We start from the raw sequence: 18,941 nt of genomic DNA on the forward strand, positions 1-18,941 counted from the left end.
TTCCTGCTTAATCCATTCATTCTCTAGTAGGATGTTCTTTAACCTTCATATATTTGTGGTCTTTTCAAATTTCTTCTTGTGGTTGACTTTAAGTTTCATAGTGTTGTAGTCTGAAAATATGCACGGTATGATCTCAGTCTTTTTGTACTGGTTGAGGCCTGATTTATGACCCAGTATGTGATCAATTCTGGAGAACGTTCCATGTGCATTTTGCTGCTTTAGGGTGAAATGCTCTGAATGTATCTGTTAAGCCCATCTGGTCTAGTGTGTCATTCTAAGCCATTGTTTCCTTGTTGATTTTCTGCTTAGATAATCTCTCATTTTGGTAAGAGGAGTATAAAAGTCCCCTACTATTATTGTATTATTATCAGTGAGTTTCTTTATGTTCGTTATTAAATGATTTGTATATTTGGCTGCTTCCAGTTTGGGGACATAAATATTTAAAATTTTTAGATCTTCTTGTTGGATAGGCCCCGTTATTATGATATAGTTCTCTTTTTCATCTTTTATTATATAGTCTTTGGTTTAAAATATAGTTTGTCTGATATATGTATGGCTACTCCAGCTTACTTTTGATGTCCATTAGCATTATAGATGGTTCTTCACCCCCTCACTTTCAATCTGGAGGTGTCTTTGGGTCTAAAATGAATCTCTTGTAAGCAGCATATAAATGGGTCTTTTATATGTATGTGTGTGTGTGTGTGTGTGTATACATACATACATACACATTTTGGTACCCTATGTCTTTTGATTGGAGCATTTAGTCCATTTACATTCAGAAGTAATTATTGATAGATATGAATTTAGTGCCATTTGTATTACCTGTAAAGTCACTGTTCCTGTATATTGTTCCTTTATCTTTGTTGTTTTTGGTCTCTCTTTCCCGCTCAAAGGGTCCCCTTTAACAGTTCTTGCATAGCTGGTTTAGTGTTCACAAACTCCTTTAGTTGTTGCTTGTTTTGGAAACTCTATTTCTCCTTTCTGACTGACACCCTTGCTGTATATTCTCAGTTGATGGGGCGGCTGAGTGGCTCATTTGGTTAAGAATCTGATTCTTGATTGGTTGAGATCCTGATCTCATGGTCGTGAGATTGAGCCCCATGTTAGGCTCAGTGCTGACAGCATGGAGCCTGCTTGGGATTGTCTCTCTCCATCTCTCTCTCTCTCTCTCTCTCTCTCTCAAAATAAATAAACATTTCTGGAAAATGTGAAGTTAAAAAAAAAAAAATTCTTGGCTGCATTTTTTTCCTGACTAGCATGTTGAACACATGCCACTCTGTTCTGGCCTGCCAAGTTTCTATGGACAGGTCTCCTGGTACTCTTATGTGTCTACCCTTGTAGGTTAAGGACCTTTTGTCCCTAGTTGCTTTCAGAATTCTCTCTTTATCTTTGTATTTTGCAAATTTCACTATGATATGTCTTGGTGTTGACCTGTTTTTTTGTTTTGTGTGTGTGTGTGTGTGTGTGTGTGTGTGTGTGTGTGTGTGTGTGTTTGACGGGAATTCAGCATGCCTCTTGGACTTGAATGCCTGTTTTCCTTCCCCAGATTAGGGAATTTCTCAGCTATATTTATTCAAATAAACCTTCTGTCTTTTTTCCTACTCTTCTTCTGGGACTCCTATGATATGATATTATTGCACTTTATAGAATTGTTGCATTCCCTAGGTCTGTATTCATGATCTAATAGTTTTCTTTCCTCCTTTTCAGCTTCATTATTTTCCATAGTTTTATCTTCTATATCACCTATTTGGTCCTCTATTTCTTCCATCCTCATGATTACATCCAGTCAGTTTTGCATCTCAGTTATAGCATTTTTTATTTCAGCCTGAGTAGTTTTTAGGTCTTTGATTTTTGTAGCAAGTGTTTCTCTGGTGTCTTCTATGCTTTTTTCAAGCCCAGCTAGTATTCTTATGACTCTTGTTCTAAATTCTTGTTCAGATAAATTACTTATATCTGTTTTGAGCAAATCCTGGCTGTGGTTTCTTCTTGATTTTTGTTTGGGGGACAATTCTTCTGTCTTGTCATTTTGTCTAGGTTCCTGTCTTTTGCATGTTATGAAAGCTTGTTATATTTCCTGGTCCTGAGAGTAATGGGTATATCAAGAAGGGGTCATACACTGTCCAGGGCCTGGCATTTCAGGAAGTGTTTCAGGTATATGCTGTATGCACTGTGCTGTTGTGATATAGCTGCTTTTTCCTGCTGGTCAGTCCTTGGCAGAGTTCTTCCTTGCTTGTAGTGGGGAGTATTTGACCTTTAATTGGGTGTGCTTTGATCTATTAAAATAAGCCTACTGAAGAAAAAAAAAAAAAAAAAGGCCTGATCAAAAAAAAAGAGAAAAGAAATAAAACAAACAAAAAACTATAAGGCTGATTTCAAAGGAATAGAAAACAAAAAAGAAGAAAAAGAAAGAGAAGCCTGATCCAAAAAACAAGAAAAGGAAACAAAAAACCAAAAGCAAACAAATGAACAAAAAACTAAGCCTGATGTAAAAAAAAAAAAAAAAAAAGTCTGGTCCTGTTTCCACCAGAATTGAAGCTGATGCTTTGGAGCACTCTATGATCAGTGGACTTGTGCACTTGGGGGTGGGGGAGGGGGAAGCTGTGTTGGTCCTTGGGGAAGAGGCCCACTGCACTGGCTCACAATCAGACCTGCCCTCGTAAAGATGTCCCTGCAGGGTGTAGGGGGGCAGGGTTTGGTGTAAACAGCTTCTGCCTTGACTGGGGGAGCTGTGTTATTTGCTGAAGTCAGACCCTGTTGGTGGGGGAAGATGGCGCCACCCTGCTCTCTCCTCTATTCCTGGGTAGGAGAGCTGGCGCCCACCTTTGTTCTGGTAGTCCTCACAGACAAGCGAACAATTTCTCCCCCTGTGTCCCAGGCTTCTGTCAGATCCATGCCCTCAACCCTTCTGTTCCCGGGGCCATAGACATGCTGGGCACCATAGCTTTCCAGTGTTATTGTTTGTTTGTTTTAATATTTCCCATTTATTTTTATATATTTTTTAAGTTTATTTATTTCTTTTGAGAGAGAAGAGAGAGGGAGGAGAGAGAGAGAGAGAATGTAAGTGAGGAGGGGCCGAGAGAGAGAGAGGGGAGAGAGAGAATCCCAAGCCAGCTCTGCACTGGCAGGCTGGAGCCCAGTGCAGGGCTCAAACCCACAAACCACAAGATTATGACCTGGGCCAAAATCAAGAGTCAAACACTTAACCAACTGAGCAACCCAGGTGTCCCTTCAGTGTTTTCATCTTTGGTGCAGGACCGAGATTCAAAACTCTGAATCTTAAAGGGCTCACCACAATGTGGACCTGCTGCCCTCTGAAGGAGAGGCTCGCTGTGCTGTGCCTTCTGTCCCAGTAAAGCAATTGCAGGGCCGTACAGGTGCCTGGAGTTTATGATGATGCACAGTGAAAAGCTGTGACCACTTTACCCACCACAGTGCACACCTCTGTCTCCTATTGAACATTCAAAGGCGCCAGCCTCAGCTTTTGTCCTTGGAGAAGCAATATATCCTTGTCCGAATGCACTCCAGGAAAGGAACACTCTCTCCTAGTGCGACCCAGGGGATCCCCACATCGCACTGTCTATTCTGGGGCCTCCCCTCCATCTCCCTAGGAGCACCACCACCCTCTTGGATCTACTGCAGCAAATGGCACAGACTGTCAAAAACCCAGAATTTCAGCTCCACTGTTTGCAAAAAGTTGGGATACTCAGTTCCTCAAGATTCCCCCATCAGTGGTTTTGGGGGAGTGCTTTTCTTGTGCGAACCCAACACACTTCTTTCTCTCCCCTTCTCTTTCTCCTCTTTGCGAAAAAGGCTCCCACCCCTGTGCAGCACCATGGCTTTCCTGTCCCCCAGTTTGCCTCCCTGCACCAAGTACCTGCCACGTTCTATCAGATTATGCAGATTGTTCTCTTAATCCCCAGATCGATTTCCTGGGTGTTCATATGATTTGATGTTGATCTGTGTTTAAGGGACGAGATCCCCAAGCCTGGGGTCCCCTTACTACTTACTCCACCATCTTAATTCCTCCCTCACAAACTAAAAATGTTTTTTAATGTTTAAGTGAACTTGTTTCTCTTGCGCCTGTCAATAAAACATCGATTCTATTTATGTATATAGGTTAGTCTTAAATTTAAGGGATACAGTTTTGTTCTTTTAGTATTGAAAGACATGTGTAAATACATTTTAATTCTTTTTCAGAGATAAATTAAAATCATAAATTTTAAAATTTATATGTGTTAAAAAGAATGACTATATACTTAAAAATGCACAATAATATCACGCTGCTTATTTGATAACCCTAATTACCAGGTACATAGTTATCAAGCCATAAGAAGGCCAAAAGATCAGGCAAAATACATGACGCGGTATCCATGCACTTGACTTACAGGACATATTTCCACTTTGTAGTACTGAACTCTTTGGAGTTGTACGTATTCATCTTTATTTATTCCATGGCACAATTTCTGTAAAATAAAAACTCTAAGAAACTCAAATATTATTAAACTGTGAGAATTTGTTTGAAAAATAAATTGCTGCTTTTTGTTCACCTGTTTAAAATAATCCTTTTTTGGGGGGGGGGGGGTGCCTGGGTGGCTCAGTTCATTAAGCGTCTGACTTCGGCTCAAGGCATGATCTCACAGTTTGTGAGTTCAAGCCCACATCAGGCTCTGTGCTGACAGCTCAGAGCCTAGAGCCTGCCTGCCTCAAATTCTGAGTCTCCCTCTCTGTCTCTCTGCCCTTTCCCTGCTCACACTGTGTCTGTCTGTCTGTCTGTCTGTCTGTCTTTCTCTTTGTCAAAAATAAACATTAAACAATTTTTAAATAGTCTTTTTTTAGGTTTGTTTATTTTTGAGAGGGAGAAGAGAGAGTGTGAGTTGGGGAGGGGCAGAGAGAGTGATGAAGACACAGAATCTGAAATAGGCACCTGGCTCTGAGCTGTCAGCACAAAGCCTGACTGGGCTCAAGCTTGGGAATGGTGAGATCATGACCTGAGGCAAAGTCAGATACTTAACCAACTCATGTGGTTGGTTACCCATGTGCCCCTAAAATAGTTTTTATTTATTTATTTTTTTAGAAAAAGTTTATTTTTATTTATTTTGAGAGAGAGATAGCAAGCAGGGGAGGGGCAAAGAGAGAGGTAGACAAAATCCCAAGTAGGTTCTGCACTGTCTATGCAGAGCCTGATGCAGGGCTTGAACTCCAGAACCGTGAGATCATGACCTGAGCCGAAGTCAAGAGTTGGATGCATAACCGACTGAGCCACCCAGGTGCCCCTGAAATAGTCATTTTTACCATTTAATATCCTCAGCATTCAATCCAAAATTTATAGGAGAGATACAAAAATAAATACCAAATGGTACATCTACAGCTTATTCTTAAAATTTAATAGCTGCATTTTATCTAAATGTAAATTTGTTATTCAGAAAAATGTTGTGTTTAGCTTTTTTTAAGTTTTTATTTGTTTATTTTGAGAGAGAGCATAGGAAGAGCAGAGGCAGAGGGAGGGAGAGAGAGAATCCGCAAGCAGGCTCCGCACCATCAGTGCAGAGTCTGACGTGTAGCTCAAATTCATGAACTGAGAGCTCATGTCCCAAGCCAAACTCAAGAGTCGGATGCCTAAGTGACTGACCCACCCAGGTGTCCCTGTTGTATTTAATTTTTAACGTGTTTTAACCTTATTATTCAGAATTTTATAACAGTTCTTAAAAGTTCACTTTCATAAGCTAAAAGTGATTTTGTCATGACTTTCTTCATGGTTGCAAATAGAGCAGCATGCTTCCTCTTTTCAATGGGCAGGTGGTTCTCTTAAGGGGAGAAAACTTTTCAGAAGTTTCCTCCTGACCCCTTGACTTAACAGCAACAGTTTTCAGCAGTAAGGTTAAAAATAAATAATTTCAAGTGTAGATATTTAACTGTTTTTTTAATTTCCAGATTTACAAATAACTCATCTTGAAACTTTTTTATAAAGCAATGATATATAGCTTAAAATATGTCCTACCATGAATAATATTATGAGCTTTTGCCATGGCCTAACATCATATAATGAAGTTATTTAAAAGTGTGAATTAGGTTTGGAGAGTTTAGACTTTTGCTGTTATACTAATTTTACTCTTTATTCATGTATTTAGACATTCACTATATACTAATTTTACTCTACCCATGTATTTAGATTAAATGGACTTTAAGAAATAATGCTTTGCATTATTTATATATGTATTTGATTTGCAAATGGCAATTGATGAAGTTTTTAATATTTTCCCAATTTTGCTTGTGTTCATTTCTTTAATTCTTTTCTCAGAAGAGTATAAAGTCAACTTTGGACAGTATATTCATTTTTATATTATGCAAATATCATCATTTCCATGGTCTAAAGTCTTGGCATGGCTTCACTGGGTCCTCTGCTCTTGGTTTCACAAGGCTAAAATGAAGATGTTAGCCAGGCTTTGGTTGTTTCTGGAGGTTGGAGTATTGTTCCAAGCTCATATGGTTATTGACAGAATTGTTTCCTTGAACTTGTAGGGCAGAATTGTCCTTGCTGGCTGTCGCCAGGGGCTGTCCTCAGCTCCTAGAGGCTACCCACGCTTCCTTGCCACACAGCCTTCTCACAACGAAGCAACTTTTACTTCTAGTATAGCTGGAGAACCTCTCTCATTTTCTCTGGACTCTTTTGAAGGTATTAACGTGGTTAAGTCAGGCCCACACATGATAATTTCCCTTTCATTGACTCAGAGTCAACTAAGTAATGACCTTTTATTACATCTGCAAAATGCTTTCACTTGTACTATATTGTGTAATTTAGAAGCAAGTCACAGATTTCACCTGTACACAAGGGGAGGGGATTATATACTAGGGGGCAAGAATCATGGAGCCCAATTTACAATTCTGCCTATACAGACAAATGGAATTATTTCTTAAAACCTATTGATCTAGTTATTTACAAAGGTATAATTATGTATTATATGTAAGTATAAAAGTTATAATAAAAGATGTTTATAATGTTAAACATTCTTGCTGCCTAACTCATAACTGAGTTTATTCTGAAAATCCTTTTTGTTAAAATAACAGATAATTCTATAATGACAATTTTGATGGTACAACTTTCTAGAACATTTAAGGATTTGATATGCAATAGGAGTCAGGTTTTATTTCTATTTGTTTCACCTTTATTTAGTGCCATTAGGATCATCTGCCTTGATTACAATGTAATGCTCGAAGAATTAGATTCCTTCTGAAAAGAGAATGAGAATATATAAAATCTTTTGATTTAGTGAAGGGGAAGAAACCTTCAAATAATTCCCATTCTGTTTTAGCTTTAGTATTTACTTCAAACTTTCAGAGTACTTTGGTATTTACGATCTCATTTTTTCATATATATGTATATAATTTTTTTAATGTTTATTTTTGAGAGAGAGAGAGAGAGAGAGAGAGAGTCAGAGCATGAGTGGGGAAGGGACAGAGAGAGAGGGAGACACAGAATCTGAAACAGGCTCCAGGCTCTGAGCAGTCAGCAGAGAGTCCAATGTGGGGCTCGAACCCACGAACGATGAAAATATGACCTGAGCCAAAGTCAGACACCTAACAACTGAGCCACCCAGGTATATACACACACACACACACACATACACACACACACACACACACACATACATACATACAAAGAGAGAAAGTCGGAGAGGGAAGAGTCAGTCTATTGGATTCTAAGCACTGGAGATAATCTTTCAAGTAGAAACAAGACACCTGCCCTTTTGAAGCATATATTCTAGTAGGAGAAGAGAGAAGACTGAAAACTAATAAAATATGGGAGCTTACATTAGGTCTAAGGGAAATTGAAGAAACAGTGTTACGTTAGAAAATAGCAGGTGGCACTCTTAGATTAGGTGGTCAGGGAAGCTTCTCTGAAGCAGCAGCTCAGCCCATCAAGCATTAATTGTTCTTCCAGTAGCTCTTTTGGTATCTCAAGGAACTGTTGTAGTTAACAACATGTAATGTATGTTTTGTTTGTGGCATATTTTACATTTATGCTGTCATGAATTTGTGGTTAAGAAGTCAAATATCCAGGGGCACCTGGGTGGCTCATTTGTTAAGGGTTCCACTCTTGATTTCGGCTCAGGTCATGATCTCATGGTTCATGAGTTTGAGCCCTGTCAGGTTCTGCACTGACAGCACTGGAGCCTGCTTGGGATTCTCTCTCTCCCTCTCTTTCTGCTCCTTTCTGTGTTCGTGCTCTCTCTCTCTTTCTCTCAAAATAAGTTTAAAAAATACACTTAAAAAAGTCAAATATCCAGAGTGTAATATTGAAATATTTCTGTGTAAAATGGACTTACTTTTTTTTTTTTTTTAATGTTTGTTTTTGAGAGAGAGAGACAGAGTGTGAGCAGGGGAGGGGCAGAGAGAGAGGGAGACACAGAATTCAAAGCAGGCTCCAGGCTCTGAGCTGTCAGCACAGAGCCTGATGTGGGATGCAAACTCACAAGCCATGAGATTAGGACCTGAACTGAAGTCGGATGCTTAACTGCCTGAGCCACCCAGGCATCCCCAGACTTACTTCCTAAATATATTTCAAAATATAGTAATAAAGCAACTAATATAAAAATACTTATCTTTTTTAGGAATGGTGGAAAGTAGCAGACATAATTGGAGCGGTTTGGATAAGCAAACTGATACTCAGAATTTAAATGAAGAGAGAATTTTAGCTTTACAGCTTTGCGGGTGGATAAAGAAAGGAACGGATGTAGATGTGGGGCCATTTTTGAACTCCCTTGTACAAGAAGGGGAATGGGAGAGAGCTGCTGCTGTGGCATTGTTCAACTTGGATATTCGACGAGCAATCCAAATCCTGAATGAAGGAGCATCTTCAGAAAAAGGTATTAGGTTATATTCTAAGATGACTGCAGTTCATAGAATCCTTTAAAGTAAAGATGCTGATAACTTTAAGATATTTAATCAGTATTTTTAGATAATTTTTTTTGAAAGAGTAATGAGCACAGAACTGTATCTATGAAAGTAGATATCCCATCTCTTTTGTTTATGCTTTGGTTTATGTCTAAAAAAGAAAATGTGTCTTAAGTACCATCTTAATGATGTTACAGTAAATGCTCAAATGTGTCCCTTTTAATGTTTTTTTTTTTTTTTCTTTTAAAGATGGTTCACATACATTTTTAAAAATGTATTGGAGATTGGGCTACTTCAGTTTGCAGGCATTCTTATGGCAAACATTTGTATCTTATACATCATCTTTCGGATGGTTATTGGTTGACTTTTAGGAAACTAAGTGACACTTTAGTTAGACTAATACAGATTCTTATAAAAATCATACTTTGATCTGCAAAAATGCTTCTACTGGAGTCTGGTGATTTAAACGTAGTTTTCATGTAATATTTTTTAAAAGGAAGAAACAGTGAAATGTAAAGTTTTTACTCTGACATTTTGCAATAGAATACGTGGGCAAATAAATTTCAGTCTAGACATGCAGTTTTTTCCTTATCAGGAATATTTCAGTTGAAAGTAACTAAGATATGTATAGCTTTTGATTTTTAATACACCTAGCAAATTATTTCTGAATATTCAGAATGTGTAATTCTTATTTGATGGTCCATTTTGAAAACATTACATTTCTATTGTACCACAGAGAAAAACATGCAAATAATTGTAATGTATTTGCTTGCAGTAAAAAAAGTTTAAAAAACTAATGTTTTGCCCAGATTGGCCTCTTTTCCTTCACTTTTGCTCCAGTGTAAGTCTTCCCCATTTGGGAGAGCAATAGAAGATAATGTGGAGATGAAAAAAAGAATCGATATTTTAAGCCATTTGTAATTATAATTTTCGTATAACCTGAGAGCTTGATGCCTCCCTATCATGTGTACCTGGAAAATTTGGTGTTAGATTTAAACACCCATACTATCAATAGGGAAAGTATATTTCCTGTGATTTTAATAACTTGGTTAAGGACTAAAGAAAAGATTTTTGAGTCAAATATTCCTTTCCACTTGGAAATAAATTGTTTTAAGCAGGATTCACAAAGATATTCTTTGGTTGTGAGGGTGGTTGTTTTAGTCTCAAAAGACTTTAAATCTAATTTAATAGAGTAGGCAGAGGAAGCAAGTACAAAGTAACTTGGGGAAAGTGTTCATAGGAATGAAGAGCAAGGCTATTTAAGAACATAAAGTGGGAAATGCTGTTTTATTTGGAAAAGAAAGAAAATGATCAGTCTCAAGGAACAGAATAAGAAAATTGCTATAATAAATATAGAAAATATTCAAAAGTTAAAGGTGAATTTAGTTTTCTTTTCTGAAGCTGAACTTAGATGGCCAAGCAGTCATAGGGCTAACTGCCAGTTTAGCAGCTTATCCATGGCTGTATGAACTGCTAAAAACTGCCATTTAGAAGACTATTGGTAACAAATGCTTTGTTGTAAATGTGTCTAAATACAATGTTACTTTGTTAATTTTGATAGTTAATTTTGCCCTAGAAAAATTAAAAGTATAATACTATAATAAGAATGCTAAAATAATGGCTTTCAGAACATATACTTAAGTATGTGCATTCTGTATTTAGGAATAGGAAAACAAAATTATTTTGAAAATTGTAGTCCTGAGGTTCAGTAATGTTTATTATCAGTGTTCTGAAATATTTGTATATAAATGAACATGATAAGGCTGGCAATGATTCTGGTAGTATGGCTTCACCTCTCTTTATTTAGACCCTACACAATAACACGGTATAGGAACCTGCCTGGAATGAGAACTTGAAAATTTAATGATGTGTTTGTCCTGCACAGGGTTAGCAATATTGGCAACAGTTTTTTTTAAATTTTTTTTTTTTTTCAACGTTTTTAATTTATTTTTGGGACAGAGAGAGACAGAGCACGAACGGGGGAGGGGCAGAGAGAGAGGGAGACACAGAATCTGAAACAGGCTCCAGGCTCCGAGCCATCAGCCCAGAGCCCGACGCGGGGCTCGAACTCACGGACCGCGAGATCGTGACCTGGCTGAAGTCAGATGCTTAACCGACTGCGCCACCCAGGCGCCCCGGCAACAGTTTTATAAGAATAGAAATTTTTGCTTGTGGTCCTTGCCAAATTTTCCAATCTGGACCAAAACCCCTATTCTAGTGGGCTTATTTTTCTGTAGGTAAATGTTGCCTTCCAGTCTATTGGTTTATGGTTTAAGAACTGGAAGAGGAGATATTAAGCTTTTGATTACTTTGATTAGCTGACTGTTTTTAACATGCAGGCGATCTGAATCTCAATGTGGTAGCAATGGCTTTATCGGGTTACACAGATGAGAAAAACTCCCTTTGGAGAGAAATGTGCAGCACTCTACGACTACAGTTAAATAACCCATATCTGTGTGTCATGTTTGCATTTCTGACAAGTGAAACAGGATCTTATGATGGAGTATTGGTAAGCTAATTTCTGTTTGACAAGGTTCCTTTTAAAATAAAAGTTTTTATCTAGCCTTGTTAAAATGTTCAAATGTCTGTTGCATGAAATATTGTTATATTTTGATGTATTTTGTATTAGTTAAAATAAGGTATCTTAAATATCTTTGGGCGGCTCTTGAATGTCATTCTACAGTTAAGTACCTGATAACAAACTTGATTTTTTAAATAGTTTTAACAATATAATTTGCAGATATAGAGGGAATAGGATTTTATTCTTTAGCTTAAGAACAGCTCTAGAATTATACAACTATATAAACATAAATTTCATATTGAAGTGCATTTTTAAAAGTTTATTTATTTTGAGAGAGAGGGAGAAAATCTCAAGCAGGCTCTGCACTGTCAGCACGGAGCCCGGCACAGGCTCAAACCCATGAACCATGAGATTATGACCTGAGCTGAAGTCAAGAGTTGGATGCTTAACGGACTGAGCCGCCCAGGCACCCAAAAATGCAAATTTTTAAAAGTTTGTGTTTTTGTTTTTAGTTAAGTAAACAAACACATGATCAATTATGATTAGAATAACCATGTAACTTATCTGAGTTAGTATTTGCGTTCTCAGACATACAGTTTGGAAGATCTATGATCACATTACTTATACTGAACTGTTTCATTTTTCCATTATTTGGTCTTCTCTATCACTTTTTTCTCCTGCTTTACCCACATGTCTATCTAACCATATCACCAAATAAGTTCTTTACACAAAGTGGGGACAGAAGAGTGAAATGAGATGTACTTATCAGTTTCAGTTATAGTGTTTTAAGCTTCACATTAGTACTATAACTTTTTTTTGCATTGTTGGATACTTTTCTACCACTGAGAAGAGCTTTCTAACATGGAACTTATTTCTGTGTTTGCTATTATAGCACTTCATATAAAAGACACATTGCTTGGATGATTGATTTAAGGGTCAGGCCCTAAGAATTTAAAAAAACATGTATTTTGTTGAGGTATCTTAATGAAAAATTTAATAAATGTTGTTAATGTCCACTTTGGCAATTCCTTAGTTTATGGATTTTGTCCATTAACTTCTAATAAAAGAACTATTGAACTTTTCTAACCACTTCAAATTAATATCCAAGAGTGGTTTTTTTAATTTGTTTTTACTGTAATTACTCTTTTTTGTTAAACAGAAGACTTTAAAATGTATTTTGGAGAAATAATACTTTCAGGAAGTAGTAAAGTATGGTAAAGACAAGAAGAAGAAGTGGATTGTTCAATTTTATGTTTATTTTTGAGAGTGATAGAGACAGAGCATGAGTCGGGGAGGGGCAGAGAGAGAGGGAGACACAGAATCTGAAGCAGGCTCCCAGCTCTGAGCTGTCAGCACAGAGTCCGATGTAGGGCTCAAACTCACCAACTGTGACATCGTGACCTGAGCCAAAGTTAGATGCTTAACTGACGGAGCCATCCAGGTGCCCCAGATTGTTCATATTTTAAATTGATAGAGAAGTATTGTTTAAATACTCAATTTCTGTATTTTAAATTAAGTGATCTATTACAAATACCCTTATTTTCTTATATCTAAATTTGGGTTATTAAGTAAGATATATCTTGCCTTAAGTAGAAACTTCATATTTCCAAACTGTTTTGAGAGTGTGCCTAATTATTCTTTATGTATTAATAATTATAATTAATGTGTCCTTTGTTAAAAATTGTTAAGTTGCGGTAATCTAATGAAAAGTGCTGAATTGGGAAATCGAACCTAAAGTCCTTGCTCCAGCACAGTTACTTCAGCTAGTCAGTTTACTTTTGGGGTTTTCATTTTCTGAGCTGTAAAATGGGACAGATAATATTTATAATTCTTTTCCAATCAAAATTATACACATGTGCTGAATCTAAAGAGTTAAATCTAGTTTGCATGAGACATGTTCCATCTTAAATGCAGCACCGTATTTTATACTTGGAAGTGCACGTTAGGATAGGTATCAGTTGAAATGGTCTTATGTTTAAAGCAGGAAAACTATATCTCATAGGATGATTTCAATGGAAGTCACTTTTAAACTTTTATATTTAGCACAAAGTTAATTACCTTCCTACATTTATAGAAATTCAAAATAGTATTTTACAATATTGACAAGTATACAAAAATTTAAGTATCACAGTACCCCTGAAATTTTTGCCACAAACACCAATATAGCAGTATTTTACTATGGCCAAAAAAAAGTGTATCTATTTATTTATAAGGGTATGTTTAAAACTTTCTACTTTGTATTTAGAAACATGTATTGATAGTCTTTTTAAATTCTGTATTGGTATATTCACTGGTAATTCACAGATTTCCTAGACTTGTTGATTAACTTAGCATCCCAGAAAAGATTTCCTCAGTTTCCCCCAGATGTATTTCTATAATGGAAGGATTACATGGCATCTTAAATTTGATAAACCATATTTTATTGCTTGCATTTTATGTTGGAGTTATGTAAAACTGAACTGGAATATTTTTAACCTGAATTGGTCAGTATTTTAGGCATAAATTTTTACTTTGCAAGAATAATAACCTTAGCATGGAGTTTCCTGAGGGCTACATGAAGAAAGACATCTTAGGGGCACCTGGGTGGCTCATTCAGATAAGTGTCTGACTCTTGACCTCAGCTCAGGTTATCATCTTATGGTTTGTGGGTTCGAACCCCGTGTCGGGCTTTGCGCTGATAGTGCAGAACTTGCTTGAGATTCTCTCTCTCCTCTCTCTCTGTTCAACCCCTCTGTCTTTCAAAATAAATAAATAAACTTAAAAAAAAAAAAAAGGCATCTTAGGCAGTCAGTGGCTCTGCCAGTATATACTCAATAACTTACTAATACATTTGAAAATTAAATTGCATATTAGATATGTAAAATAGTCTGCAAAAATATAAAACTCATAGCACCTACAAGTAACTCCTTGCTCTTTCCTTTTCAGTATGAAAACAAAGTTGCTGTACGTGACAGAGTGGCATTTGCTTGTAAATTCCTTAGCGATAGTCAGGTAAAAACTGATACAATTCTATGTTTGAAGTTATTAATATTTACTCTTACTGCATTAGGAAATTAATCTTTTTGTATAGATATGTATATGTGACATTTATATATGAATTATTCTAAAAAAGTAAACTAATAATTCTTTGTTAGATCAAGATATTGTAAACCTGTGTATCATAACCAAAATTGCTTGTGTAAGAATGCTGACTTAATATTTTAGTTTATTTCTGCTTTTGGCCTATAGATAAAGATGTTAAACTCACCCCTTAGGGATGTCATAAGAGAATTCCTTCATTTCCTAATACAATAAACAAGTATTAAATGCATATGCTATGTGTATAGTGAGAGAGAAATGCACAGAAACAATGAGTAACATAATGTGCTAAGTGCTACAATAATGAGAAAGTGCTGAGGGAAAACGGAGGAATCTTGGCTACAGGTTGGGGTGGGATGACGCCAGGGAACACCTTACCAAGAGATGTTATTTTTGATAATCTTAAAGTTCCCTTTCAACTCCAATTCTGTTACAGCAAGAACTTGGCAGAATAATGAGGACAGTTCTCTTTAAGTTTAAAATAGTAAACTCTGTAGTTCTTTTGTAGAATAATTATTAAAACAATAAATGTCTTGCTGTTTTGAAAAAGTGTTTTAAACGATCTTGGATTCTGCTTTGTAGTTTATGATAGATGCAGACTTCTTAGAGATCATATCTAGATTTTTGCAAGGGCTTTGGTTTTAAAATGTTTTCCATAAATATAGCACTATTTTAAAAGTACAAGTTTTGAAGGTACAAAGTATATAGTGAAACATATTAATTCAGAAAAATCACTTTGAATTTTCCAGTTAAATAGGTATATTGAAAAGTTGACCAACGAAATGAAAGAGGCTGGAAATTTGGAAGGAATACTGCTTACAGGCCTTACTAAAGATGGAGTGGACTTAATGGAGAGTTATGTCGATAGAACTGGAGATGTCCAAACAGCAAGTTACTGCATGTTACAGGTTAGTGCAGTGTGGTGGCAGCTTAAAGAAAAATAGTGCTTAACCACCTTCCTCCCTCATCGAATGGTTATGCCTTTTGCTTGCTTAGGATCTTTAGGAGGCATTTCACTTTAACCCAATCTCTTGATCTATAGAGGACTTCTTAGTGTCCCTCACCCTCCTGCTTTGGGTTATCCAGTTATTCCTTTCATTTTGGGAAGTTTCAGTGTTGAATTTATATAAAGTTCAAATGGAGCAGAGAAACCTCTCTCCAGTTTCTCCAGTTGACAGAATTATACCTTATGTGAAAGAGATGGTCTTTCCCTGATCTGAACTGTAGTCTCCCTTGAAGTCCTGAAGGCAAGTTATATCACAACTCTCTTAACTCGTCATTTTCGCTCTTTGTTATCAACGGGCATGATTTGGAGTAACAAGTTCATCACTTTACTTTCAGTTTTTACTGTTAGTAGTTTACTGTTAGCTGTTAAAAACAGATTTCTGGCAAAGTTTCCTTCTGCTTTACTTTTGATAGACATACCATGAAAATTTAGAGCATTTCCCTGAGATTTCCTATAGCTCTCCAACTCTTCTTACCCTTTCATGGTGTCCTTTTTCCTGTCCCCATCCCTTCATACAATATGATAGCATGCTGTGTACTGGGCAAACGTACTAGAATGCTCCCTTCCCCACCCCTACCATCTCAGGAACAAATATAGATACTGGCCCACAAACCACACTATAATATACTTACCAACATATCAGGCCACTGTCCATGGAAGAAGAGGTGTCTTTCTGTAACATAATGCATAATTTTGTCTGACTGAAATGAGATTACATCTGTTAAATTACACTGGAGAAGTATGACTACCAAGTACAAATGAGTTGATAGCTTCTTAACAAGATTTATAAAATACAGTTAATATGCAGACAGTGTATAATAAAAGACAGTGGATCTTGCTTTTAGAAAATTCATTCTGATGTTTCCCCCATTTGTATTTATATGATCAAGGTTAAGTGTACCATCATGCTGTTTGTTCTCTATCTTATTTTTCCTTCTTCTTTTTGTTCTTCTGTCCCTTTCCTCCCTTCTTTTGATCTAATTGAACATTTCATTGTTTTACTTCACCCACTGGGTTTTTAACTATTAACCTGTCATTATCTTTTTTATTTATTTATTTTTTTGAAGTGGTTGTTCTTGGTCTAACAAAAATGCATCCCTACCTCATCAGTTAACATTTTTACCCCCTCATACTTCACATTTCACACCTAACACATCATGTTTCCTACTTTTTCTCTTTTACCTCACACCTGACGTTTCCACTTTTTATCTTCATACTTCACACTTTTCAGATGTTACAACAGTGTAATTCCATTTACACATCTCCTTCCTTTGTCTTCTTATTTTACTTCTATATACCTTATAAACTTCAACTTAACAGTGTTATTGTATTTGTTTTGAATAGTCACTTGTCTTTTACGTAAATTATGTGAAAAATGAAAACATGGACTTTTACATTTATTTATTTATTTATCATTCCTGGGACTGTTTACTTCCTCCAATAGACACAATTTTCACGTTGTATTATTTCTCTTTGGTCTTTCTCTCTAGCATTTCTTGTAGTACAGTTTCATGGATGACAGATCCTCTCAGCTTAATTTTAACTGAAAATGTCTATTTCACTCTTGCTTTGGTTCAGCACTTTAAAGGTGTCGTTTCATAGTTTTCTGGCCTCCATTGTTTATGAAGAAAAGTCAACCATTATTATTAATGTCTCCCCTGTGTAATGTTTCATTTTTCCTTGGGCTGCTTTTGGTTTTCAGCAGTTTACCCTTGATGTTTAGTTGTAGTTCTTTTTGTCCTGCTTGTGGTTCACTGATCTGCAAGTCAGTGTTTCTCATTAGATTGTGAAGTTCTTCAAATTGTTTAAATGCTGTGATTTGTTCATTGACTCTTAATGTCACCTGAGGAGAAGATTTTCAGCTCTTGTACTGTTTAGTTCTAGAGTCTTAATTTTTATATAGTTTACATTTTTCACTCAGATCTCTATCTGTACACTGATTAAAACATTTTTCCTGGGGCATCTGGGTGGCTCAATCAGTTAAGTGCCTGGCTCTTGATTTTGACTCAGGTTATGATCTCGCCGTCCTGAGATTGAGCCCTGGATTGGGCTCTGTGTTGAGCGAGGAGCCTGGTTGGGATTCTCTATCTCCCTCTCTCTCTCTGCCCTTCCCCCACTCATGCACACGCGTGTGCTCTCTCCCTCTCTCTCAAAATAAATAAACATTAAAAAAAAAAAACCAAAACACACAAAAACCAAAAACTCTACTTTTCCTTAAGTCTTTAAACATATATTTAATGGTTGCATTTATTATTTTTCCTGCTAACTCTCTTAATGTGGGGTATTTTAGATTTGGTTTTTGTTGACTGCCTTTTTCCTTGACTTTGAACTATACTTACCTGTTTATGTCTGGTGGTTTTTCATTTGAATACTGGATGTTGTGTATAGTACATTATAGAGATCTGGGTTCTTTTACCTTTTCCTGAAGAATGTTGGTTAATGCTTTTGGAAGTTCAGTTACTAGCTGCTCACTTTGGTCTTAGATTTTCTTACTATGGATTTTTGGAAAGCCCGGGGTATTTCTCAAGCCTTTCCAGTCATAATCTCTGAACTGTTTACATTGCACATTTTGTTGGAGATTAAATTTAGATTTTTGGGGGCAGATCTAGAGAAGACTTATCAAATATGAATTGACCAAATTGGGGAAGCATGGGATATGAAGATTTATTTTTCTGTGAATTTTCTTTTTAAACTAGGGATTATACTCTACTTTAGCACTTAGTTTTGGCTAGTTGGTCATTATTAGGACTAGAGGAGATGTTTACTTTTTTAAGAAATGAAATTGTCAGCCAAGAGTTTTTCACATATTTTTTGCTGAATTTAACCCTGAATTTAATTGAAATTAATACCTAATTAATAGGTGAAAGATAAGCTTCTTCTGTTTTGATAGAATGTTAAAAGATAGATTGTCTATTAGCTGTTACAGGTTTCTTCCCTTTTTCCATTAGTAAGATGCTAAGTTCTCTCTAACATTTTACTTTTCTATCTGGCTCCCTAAAACTGGGAAACCTGGGCTTCATTACTGATGCCCGTGGCGTCATTGGAGGCTGAGACTTTCTCTACTTTCTTCATCATGTGAACTTAAGGAAGATATCCTGGACAGGGCTAAAAGCATTCTGTGCAAACCCAAAATAAGCACAGGTGAAATGTGAAATGTCACAGCTGCCAGGGAGAATACAGCTTTAGGAAGAGCCTTACTGGCAAGAAATTGAAGTTCGTAATGAGAAGAAATCTAAGTTTAAGGTAAAGAAACTGTTGCTTTTCACTGTGGCCTAGGGGCAAAAGAATGAAGAACATTTTTGGTTTGGGGTTTTTTTTGTGTTTTTTTTTTATTTTGAAGGTAGTAAATGTATGTTTTGATTGAGGGCAAGAGAGAGAATAGACAGGTTTAACTTTCAGATAAATAGGTATACAAAAAATACAGCATCTGCATTCACAGTACAC

At 36.4% G+C, this 18,941-nt stretch overlaps 1 protein-coding gene across 4 annotated transcripts in view; it reads left to right on the forward strand.

The window, feature by feature from the left end:
* The window catches only part of MIOS (meiosis regulator for oocyte development), a 45,763-nt gene that overhangs the window by 17,540 nt on the left and 9,282 nt on the right, over nucleotides 1–18,941 (forward strand). For all 4 annotated transcript variants that reach the window (XM_060632550.2, XM_060632551.2, XM_060632554.3 and 1 more), the window contains 4 exons: nucleotides 8,610–8,864; nucleotides 11,232–11,401; nucleotides 14,339–14,404; nucleotides 15,241–15,399. In XM_060632550.2, coding sequence (XP_060488533.1) covers nucleotides 8,610–8,864; nucleotides 11,232–11,401; nucleotides 14,339–14,404; nucleotides 15,241–15,399 — 650 coding nt within the window. The remainder of the gene's footprint in view (nucleotides 1–8,609; nucleotides 8,865–11,231; nucleotides 11,402–14,338; nucleotides 14,405–15,240; nucleotides 15,400–18,941) is intronic.

Source organism: Panthera onca, chromosome A2 (genome assembly GCF_046562875.1).
Source record: "Panthera onca isolate mPanOnc1 chromosome A2, mPanOnc1 haplotype 2, whole genome shotgun sequence".
In the NCBI taxonomy this organism is placed as follows: Eukaryota; Metazoa; Chordata; class Mammalia; order Carnivora; family Felidae; genus Panthera; species Panthera onca.